Source organism: Heptranchias perlo, unplaced genomic scaffold (assembly GCF_035084215.1).
Source record: "Heptranchias perlo isolate sHepPer1 unplaced genomic scaffold, sHepPer1.hap1 HAP1_SCAFFOLD_1772, whole genome shotgun sequence".
NCBI lineage: Eukaryota > Metazoa > Chordata > Chondrichthyes > Hexanchiformes > Hexanchidae > Heptranchias > Heptranchias perlo.
In genome coordinates this window covers 2668-13061 of record NW_027139047.1, presented here as the reverse complement: position 1 = coordinate 13061, position 10394 = coordinate 2668, and the positions used below count along the sequence as shown (strand labels likewise).

At 46.3% G+C, this 10394-nt stretch overlaps 1 protein-coding gene across 1 annotated transcript; it reads right to left on the bottom strand.

The window, feature by feature from the left end:
- Window positions 1-266: 266 nt before the first annotated feature.
- Window positions 267-10092, bottom strand: LOC137309692 (telomerase-binding protein EST1A-like). The gene is made up of 3 exons (XM_067977761.1): window positions 9987-10092; window positions 1056-1277; window positions 267-354 (listed from the first exon to the last, which is right to left on the bottom strand). The coding sequence occupies exons 1-3, from the start codon at window positions 10065-10067 to the stop codon at window positions 274-276; spliced, it is 384 nt and encodes a 127-aa protein (XP_067833862.1). The 5' UTR covers window positions 10068-10092; the 3' UTR covers window positions 267-273.
- Window positions 10093-10394: the final 302 nt, after the last annotated feature.

Sequence of the window (10394 nt, the reverse complement as noted above, 5' to 3'; positions counted from 1 at the left end):
TTAAATAGCATCTTTTAGTGGCACTAACTTGTACAGTACATAAACCAAACCTTTTAACTACTTAATGAATAATTGAATGATTGAAGGTGAAGGGGCAAAGAAGTGCAGACATTCTGCAGAGCAGACGTGAAATTAAAATGTCTCATATGTTTTTTATTCTTAGAGTGAGGCGAGCATGTCAACCCCACAAGTGGAGGAAATAAAATAGAAATTTACGTGTACAAAACACTTCAACATGTAGTCGTCTATTGATGCCAGACATGGACTCTGCTTTTATTGGGATTTGGTTTTAATATTTGGCTTGTTTGAAGTTTGCTTTTCTTTCCTCTTACAGGCGTGGGAAAGGTGGAAATCCTTCAGCAGAGGGGAAACAAATGGCATCGAGTGACTTTGCTGTTATGTACATGACGCAATCAGAATAAATGATCATTTTTATCAATGAGGTGCAATTGTTACATTGCATTACAGTCACAGTCTCTGCATGCAAGATAACTGCAGGCATTGTCTATTTTGCAGTAAAGGCAAATTTTAGATTTTGTAAACCAGTTGTATTTAGGGTGCACTGTTCGTTTCTGAAGAAAACACTTGTACACTAACCAACTTCCCAAAACACTCAGAAAATAATGCCTCTAATTCAAATGTTGTTTGCTGTTGAAGACACCATGTGAGGACAGATCAAGATCAGCTGCTATGCTACTCCCAGTCGAATAACCTGCCGACATTTGCTGCCCAGGCTAATTAGGTGAGGTAATGACACTCAAGGAACTCCCATTAACCAAGGAAGAGAGTGGAAAGAAAACAAAGCAAAACAAGAATGGGTACAAGCTCCAAAATTTAGAATGGGAAATATAGCAAGAGCCACAAAACGCATTATTCTGACATAAAATCCAGTGGTCAGATGGCCAATGTCAGTCTTATAAACAAGTAGCAACAATAATTACAAAATGTGGTTACTGGGACTACCATTCATTTTGGCTTGGTAGCCAACTGGTTATTTCCCATTGAACCCCACCATGATATCCATTATACAGAGATGACTCCATCAATGTACTTACGTCACTAGGAGAGAGATTTCCAAGATCCTCATCCTGCTCTGAAGCTCCATCTTCCCTGCCTGATTCACTACCCTGGGAGGAGTGAGGGTGGCTGGCATGGATCCAAACCTCCACCCTGCTGGTGTCTTCTCCGACCTGCCTAAAAGTCTGTTTCCTGCCCTTGCCTCTGGGGCCAGGGCTGAGGTCAGATTCTTGCTGCCTCTTGAACTCAGCCTGCTCAGCCTGAAAAAGAAACACAAATACTCCATGAAGCGAGGGGTTTCTTGCACAAGATGCGTGGTCATTAAGGTGACAAACAAACTTGGCAGCAAACTTGAGAGAGCAAGCATTTATATAGCACCTTTCACATCCTCGAGATGTCCCAAAGTGCTTCACAGTCAATGAAGTACTTTTGAAGTGAATGCACTGTTGTAATGTAGGAGAAGCAGCATCCAATTTGCACAGAGTAAGGTCCAACAATTAAATATATGACCAGATCATGTTGGTTGAGGGATAAATGTTGGCCAGGACACCGAGAGAATTCCCCTGCTCCTCTTCAAATAGTTCTGAGAGATCTTTTACATCCACCTGAGAGGGCAGACAGGGCCTCAGTTTAACATCTCATCCGAAAGGCAGCACCGCCAACAGTGCAGCACTCCCTCAGTACTGCACTGGAGTGCCAGCCTAGATTTTGCGCTCAAGTCTCTGGAATGAACCTACAACCTTCTGACTCAGAGATTACAGCGAGTTACATCAAAACTACAGCACAGGCCATTCAGCCTAACTGGTCTGTACCGGCGTTTATACCTCCTCCCTCCCTACTTCATCTTTTTTTTCCACATCGTTCACCTGAGGAAGGAGGTAGCCTCCGAAAGCTTGTGAATTTAAAATAAAATTGCTGGACTATAACTTGGTGTTGTAAAATTGTTTACAATTACTTCATCTAACACTATCAGCATCAGCCGTGGCTCAGTGGGTAGCACTCTCACCTCTGAGTCAGAGGTCATAGGTTCAAGTCCCACTCCAGAGACCGGAGCACATAATCCAGGCTGAAACTCCAGTGCAGTACTGAGGGAGTGCTGCACTGTCGGAGGTGCCGTCTTTCGGATGAGACATTAAACTGAGGCTGCCCCCTCGGTGGGACGCAAAAGTTCCCACCGCCATTATTTCAAAGAAGAGCAGGAGATCTCTCCCCGGTGTCCTGGCTAATATTTATCCCTCAACCAACATCACAGATTATCTGGTCATTATCACATTGCTGTTTGCGGGATCTTGCTGTGCGCAAATTGGCTGCCACGTTTCCTACATTCAACAGTGACTACACTTCAAAAAGTACTTCATTGGCTGCAAAGCGCTTTGGGATGTCCTGAGGTCGTGAAAGGAGCTATAGAAATGCAAGTCTTTCTTTCTTTCCTATACCTTTCTCCCTCATGTGTTTATCTAACTTCCCCTTAAATGCATTTACGCTATTTGCCTCAACTACTCCTTGTGATCGTGAATTCCACATTCTAACCACTCTCTGGGTAAAGAAGTTTCTCCTGAATTCCCTATTGGATTTATTGACATCTATTTTATATTTAGGACTTCTAGTATTGGTCTCCCCCACAAGTGGAAACATTTTCTCTACATCTATCCTATCAGATCCTTTCATTATCTTAAAGACCTCTATCATGTCACCCCTCAGCCTTCTCTTCTCTGTTCAGCCTTTAGAATCCTGGAATGGTCACAGCCTAGGAGGCCGCCACTCAGCCCATCGAGCAATCCAGTTTGTCACATTCCTCCACTCTTTCCCCGTAGCCCTGCAAATTTTTTCCCTTTAAGTATTTGTCTAATTCCCTCTTGAAAGCCACAATTGAATCTTCTTCCACCACCCTTTCAGGCAGTACATTCCAGATCACAATAACTCACTGCGTAAAAAAGTTTTTCCTCATGTCGCCTTTGGTTCTTTTGCCAATCACCTTAAATTTGTATCCTCTGGTTCGCGACTCTTCCGCCAATGGGAACAGTTTCTCTTTATTTACTTTGTCTAAACCCTTCATGATTTTGAACACTTCTTTCAAATCTCCTCTCAACCTTCTCTGCTCTAAGGAGAGCAATCCCAGCTTCTCCAGTCTATCCACGTGACTAGAGTCCCTCGTCCCTGGAACCATTCTAGTAAATCTCTTCTGCGCCCTTCCTATGGCTTTTACATCCTTCCCAAAGTGCGGTGCCCAGGATTGGACACAATACTCCAGTTGTGGCCGAACCAGTGTTTTATAAAGGTTCAACATAACTTCCTTGCTTTTGTACTCTATGCCTCGATTTATAAAGTCCAGGATCCCGTATGCTTTTTTAACCGCTTTCTCAACCTGCCCTGCCACCTTCAAAGATTTGTGCGATATACCCCCAGGTCTCTCTGTTCCTCCACCCCCTTTAGAATTGTACCATTTAGTTTATATTGCCTCTCCTCATTCTTCCTGCCAAAATGTATCACTTCGCATTTCTCTGCGTTAAATTTCATCTGCCGTGTGTCCCCCCAATCCACCACCCTGTAGCTAGCACCTCTGCAATTTCCACCCTTACTCCCCTCAGCAACTTAGGATGCCTCCCATCTGGACTGGGTTACATATCTACTTTAAGTACAGCTAGCCTTTCTAGTACCTTCTCTATCAATTTTTAGCCCATCCAGTATCTCAAATACCTCTTCTTTAACTGTGACTCTGGCAGGATCATCTTCCTTGGTAAAGACAGATGCAAAGTACTCATTTAGTACCTCAGCCATGCCCTCTGCCTCCAATAGCAGATCTCCTTTTTGGTCCCTAATCGGCCCCACCCCTCCTCTTACTACCCGTTTACTATTTATATGCCTATAGAAGACTTTTGGATTCCCTTTTACGTTGGTCACCAGTCTATTCTCATACTCTCTCTTTGCCCCTCTTATTTCCTTTTTCACTTCCGCTCTGTACTTTCTATATTCTGCCTGGTTCTCACTTGTGTTATCAACGTGACATCTGTCATGGGCCCCCTTTTTCTTCTTCATCTTACTCACTCTCTCTTTCGTCATCCAGGGAGCTCTGGCTTTAGTTGCCCTACCTTTCCCCCTCGTGGGAATGTACCTAGACTGTACCTGAAGCATCTCCTCTTTAAAGACCGACCACTGTTCGTTTAATGTTGCCTGCCAATCCTTGATTCCAATTTACCCGGGCCAGATCCGTTCTCATCCCACTGAAATTGGCCCTCCTCCAATTAGGTATTTTTAGTCTAGATTGCTCCTTGTCCTTTTCCACAGCTATTCTAAACCTTATGATACTGTGATCACTGTTTCCTATATGTTACCCCACTGACACTCGCTCCACCTCATTCCCCAGAACCAGATCCAGCAATGCCCCCTTCCTCGTTGGGCCAGAAACATACTAATCAAGAAAGTTCTCCTGAACGCACTTCAGAAATTCCTTCCCCTCCTTGCCCTTTACGCCATTGCTATCCCAGTCCATATAAGAATAGTTGAAGTCCCCCATTATCACTACTCTATGGTTCTTGCACCTCTATATCCAGATAAGTATATCCTCTCAGTTCTTGTATCATCCTTGTGAATCTTTTTTGTACACTCTCCAATGCATCTATATCCTTTCCATAATATGGAGACCAGAACTGTGCACAGTACTCAGAATGTGGTCTAAATCAAGCTTCTATACATGTTTAACATAACTTCTTTGTTTTTCAATTCCATCCCTCTAGTAATGAACCCTAGTGCTTGATTTGCCTTTTTTATGGCCTTATTAACCAGAGTCACTACTCTTAGTGATTTGTGTATCTCTATTCCGCAATCCCTTTGCTCCTCTATCCCATTTAGACTCTTATTATCCAAGCAGTATGTGGCCTCCTTATTCATGGCTGATCTTCGACCTCAACTCCACTATCCCGCCTGATCCCCATATCCCTTGATTCCCCTAGAGTCCAGAAATCTATCGATCTCAGCCTTGAATATATTCAATGACTCAGCATCCACAGCCCTCTGGGATAGAGAATTCCAAAGATTCACAACCCTCTGAGGGAAGAAATGTCTCATCTCAGTCTTAAATGGCCGACCCCTTATCCTGCCACTATGCCCCCAAGTTCTACCAAAATGCACCACTTCACATTTATCTATATTGAGGTTAGAATGCTACCTCAGAACTATGGCTGACACCTTGTCAGCACTCATACCTAATTTTAGCTGCCCTTCCACTGACCAGTGCTCATTAACAGTGGTCCAATGCCAACATACAGTTGGCCTTGGCACACACCTGCGGAATATCTCCATTTCCCACTCCATCTACTTTGGTCACCTCCATAAACAAAACAAATTTGCAGCTGATGCCTAATACCTATCACATCAGCATTAGCTCTGATAACGTCACTGCTTCCCACTGCACGCCCTCATCGAGAACTACATAGGATGCTGTATCTTCAAGCAGCTTTCCACCAGCACCCTTCCACCCATGGCCTACACGACAACCAGATTGTACATCGTGGAAAAGATGCTCGTCAGCAGGATGTTCCTGCATTGAGAAACCCACTCAAAGGAGTAAAAGTGAAACCTTGCAGTTTTAACATGTCTTAATAACCAAGTATTAACAAGATGCCATCTGCATGATCACCCATTGCCAGCCCACCACTCTCCACTGGGGTACCCCATGCCAATACATAAAAGAGGAAGGCATTCCAAAATAGTTTTGTTGAACCCTGGAGATCAAATTAAGAACTGTTCCTGCAGCACTGGCTTTACTCATCTCCCAGTCCTCGGCAACAAGGATTCAAGACCTGGACTGCCTCCACGTGTCGGGTCCTGGCTAGACACTGCGCCGGCACGATTCCATCCTGATGTTCGTCGCCTCTGACATTCCATTTTCCATAGAGCTTGCTTGGTCCCACGTGAGGCAGACTGTTTGATGAGTTAGGGACTGGATCATTCCTCCAGCCCATCAAAACTGAGATTGCTGCTGCCGACCCCCCCCCACCCCCCCCCCCCCCCCCAACTACAACCCACCGCCTTGGGACACAGGTGGGGGAGGGGCTCCTCCAAACGGAGCACCAGAGGCACGGAACAGGAGAAATATGATTAAGCACAGAGTTGACCGCTACCAGACGCTGCATCGACGAGGTGAGTACGAAGGGGAAGGAATTTCAATTACTTTCACTCCCTCTCTCTGAGAATTGAAGCAGAGGCCTGGCCTATTTATTATCCAAGCTAGAAAGTGAGGAGAGGGGTAATCCCTAAATATGACAAAGTGTAGACGTGCAGTATCATATTCTATGGAACGGGACATTTAAACTTTGAGTGCTGACTTAAGATTTCATCCCAAGGATGTTTCATAACAGAGGGGTTTGGGTTTTGGGTTTTGGTCCCTTGTTCATTTGAAGTCTCCTGTTGAGAAGGGTAATAGGAATGCATCCAAAACACTGTCACAACCTGTAAGCTTTAAAGACCCAGTGCTTCACCAAGGACCATTAGTTCAACCATTCAAACACTCACTCCTCTACTGCAGTGATGGGAAATATAATTATAACACTATTTATATTTTAGAGTGTTACACATAACAGAATTCCACCTTCTGGCACAGACCGAAGTCTGGCTAAATTACTACTGGCACTCAATGTCCCTCAGCTCCACCAGCATCACCTCTTCCAGTCAAGTGTCCCCCTCACTAAATGTCTCACAGCTTCAACACAGCCAGACACACTGGGAGTGGCAGTACTGCCCATCCACTGAACTCGGTGCGGCTGGATGCAGAGCATGTGGCACTACTATGCGAACATTGAACACAAAGATCAGTGATGGTGCTCCCTATCCACCAACCACGAAGCAGCACAGCAGAAGCACAGTGGGAGTTCCAATCCACATCGCGGCACAGACAGCGGGCCACGAGGCGTGATCGCGGCACAGACAGCGGGCCACGAGGCGTGATCGCGGCACAGACAGCGGGCCACGAGGCGTGATCGCGGCACAGACAGCGGGCCACGAGGCGTGATCGCGGCACAGACAGCGGGCCACGAGGCGTGATCGCGGCACAGACAGCGGGCCACGAGGCGTGATCGCGGCACAGACAGCGGGCCACGAGGCGTGATCGCGGCACAGACAGCGGGCCACGAGGCGTGATCGCGGCACAGACAGCGGGCCACGAGGCGTGATCGCGGCACAGACAGCGGGCCACGAGGCGTGATCGCGGCACAGACAGCGGGCCACGAGGCGTGATCGCGGCACAGACAGCGGGCCACGAGGCGTGATCGCGGCACAGACAGCGGGCCACGAGGCGTGATCGCGGCACAGACAGCGGGCCACGAGGCGTGATCGCGGCACAGACAGCGGGCCAAGAGGCGTGATCGCGGCACAGACAGCGGGCCAAGAGGCGTGATCGCGGCACAGACAGCGGGTGCATAGTGTGCTCTGCCTGCTTAAATGTGTCCAGACAGCAGGAACGTAGCACGCTCCAGCCACTAAATCACACACAGACACTGAGATTGTGGAGAGGGAAAGAGAGAAAGGAAGATGAAGGATTCCAACACAGACTTTACTGGGCTCAATTAACTCCCTAAGACGACCAAAACAGCTCAATTATCCAAAGCCACCACCAAGCCAGGGAGCAAGGGCTGCTGCATGGGAACGCAAGTGTGTGTATGCGTGAGAAGGATTGTTGAATCAGTTTGAACCAATAGTTAAATTGCTATTTTTTGCAGTTAGTATATATACACACACTGGTGTTTATGGCACTCAGATGCACCAGGAAATCTCAGAGTGGATTATGTTAATCTCAGGAAATATCTGTCCAGAGAGCCAGGGGCTTTTTTGAAGGAATTGACGGATGGGTTTTGTTAATGTGAATATTTGAAGATCCTCAGTGTGAAACACAAACGTCAGAGTAGAGGCATCAGCGAGTTTAAGTGGTTACTGACCTGAGCTCCAGTCAGCAGCTGCCGTGTGGTTCAGGCCTAAAGTGGGAGAGACCTTTCCTCTTCGAAAGGACTGCGGCTTTGCTCATTTTAAAATCAGTCCATCTGAAAACCTCAAATTCTCAAAGTCGTGTTCCCACACCTTAAGCCGGATGTACATTAAATGGAGAGGAGCAAGGGAAAGTCACGGAGAACTGCCAAAAGTTTCCATACAGCAGGGCCAGGGACCACGTGTTTTGTCAGGAACCACGATCTAATGACCGTGGAGTCAGGGGTAGGGTCTAAAATTGGGGTTTTAAATCCATCACCAGCAAAGAATGGTACAAATTTAAGCTTATACAAGTTGTTGAACTGGTAACTCAGTACTTGCACACAGGCAAATACACACTTAATTTCCAGCTCGACTCCATGTAAAAATGATAAAAAGTCATTCCAACCCAAACTTAGTGAACAGCAACTTACAAAGTAGCCACTGTAGACTAAATGGTGCAATGGGTTCAACATTGAACTTTCACCTCTGGAACCTGGTACACGTTCAACCCAAACTGAAGGGATAAAACGCTCCTGTGTCTGTTGGCTGTAAGGATCCGACACAAAATAAGTTTAGGGCAAGCTCAATTCAGGTCCAAAATTCTCCGAGACTAATTCGCAGTCTTAGCAGAAGAGTATGCTGTTTTGACCTTGGGGCAGAGGCATTGATGGGACAGTGTAGAGGGAGCTTTACTGTACATCTAACCCACGCTGTACCTGCCCTGGGAGTGTTTGATGGGACAGTGTAGAGGGAACTTTACTCTGTATCTAACCCTGTACCTGCCCTGGGAGTGTTTGACGGGACAGTGTAGAGGGAGCTTTACTCTGTATCTAACCCTGTACCTGCCCTGGGAGTGTTTGACGGGACAGTGTAGAGGGAGCTTTACTCTGTATCTAACCCTGTACCTGCCCTGGGAGTGTTTGATGGGACAGTGTAGAGGGAGCTTTACTCTGTATCTAACCCTGTACCTGCCCTGGGAGTGTTTGATGGGACAGTGTAGAGGGAGCTTTACTCTGTATCTAACCCTGTACCTGCCCTGGGAGTGTTTGATGGGACAGTGTAGAGGGAGCTTTACTCTGTTTCTAACCCGTGCTGTACCTGCCCTGGGAGTGTTTGATGGGACAGTGTAGAGGAAGCTTTACTCTGTATCTAACCCGTGCTGTACCTGCCCTGGGAGTGTTTGATGGGACAGTGTAGAGGGAGCTTTACTCTGTATCTAACCCGTGCTGTACCTGCCCTGGGAGTGTTTGATGGGACAGTGTAGAGGGAGCTTTAGTCTGTATCAAACCCATACTGTACCTGCCATGGGAGTGTTTCATGAAGGTGGGTTTGTGGGGGTTCATTTATGAGAAAGGGGTGAGCCTTGTTGCCTTTTTCTGTTCCATAAAACATTCTTGTTCAGTGTTTCTACAATGAAATTTGGTAAATATTATACATAAGAAGGACTGCATGTATGCAGTGTGAAAGTTGCAGAGGATGGTCAACACTGAAAGGGTTAAAGATTTCACCAGGAATCTAATATTCAGCAGTGCATTCAGAGGGGTGCAGATCTGGATTTCATCCTTTTAACATGGTTAAGTTTTAAGAAGTTGTCATCAAACTACATTTTTAAAAAATGTAAAAAATATCCCTGTGTAATCCTGCGATCTGACCTGCAGTGAGTGCAGCCTTTTAAACCTCTCCAACGCGTTTAAGTACAGTTTATTCTGTTTATTTTCCGAGAGAGGAGTGAGGCTTTGATCCCAGTTTGTTCATTTGCCAAGCTTGCCATCACAATAGTGCAGAAGGCATGAATGGTCATTTTCACACGGCCCATCCGACTTGTTTTTCTGTTCTCGACAAGTCACAGAGATCTCACAGAGCCTTCCAGCACTGCCACCAAGGTCTGTTTATGACTAAGTAAACACTAGCAAAAGCCAAACTCGTTCACTTGCTCTCTCCCTCCTACCTCCCACGCACGCATACAAATAAAACTCTGCCAGCTTGCTCCCTGCACTGAGCGACAGACTGACCTTCCTCTTGGTTTCTTCGAAGAGGCTCATCAAGCTCTCCCTAGCTGTAAGAATTGGATTACTGGCAGCCAGACTCCGCATGTAATAGTATACAGCATCCAGCTTCCGTCTCTGTTAAAAGAAAAACAAAAAAAAAAGGAGCAAAGATGAAACCAGTTTAAAACACAGACACAGCTCAGCTGAACCCAATTACTGAGCATTCCCACAATTGTTTCATTTTCACTGAAATCTATTAGTCATAAATTATCTGAGTTTCATAAAACTGCTGGACGATTTTCCCCCGCTGGCTTACCCCTCTGAGGACCAGAGCTCAGATTTATCAGACCCAACACAAATATAATAAAGCAGCCCTCCCACACCCCTGACACGGCCCCTGGCTGCTTGGTGAGGTGTGCAAGCGCACAGCGT

Bases quoted from the DNA above. Each gene is read 5' to 3' on its own strand.
- LOC137309692 (XM_067977761.1), bottom strand. From the start codon at position 10,067: ATGCGGAGTCTGGCTGCCAGTAATCCAATTCTTACAGCTAGGGAGAGC. The intron at 1,278-9,986 runs GTCAGTCTGTCG...TTTCTTTTTCAG, and splicing joins TCGAAGAAACCAAGAGGAAG to GCTGAGCAGGCTGAGTTCAA. The intron at 355-1,055 runs GTAAGTACATTG...CCTCTGCTGAAG, and splicing joins GAAATCTCTCTCCTAGTGAC to GATTTCCACCTTTCCCACGC.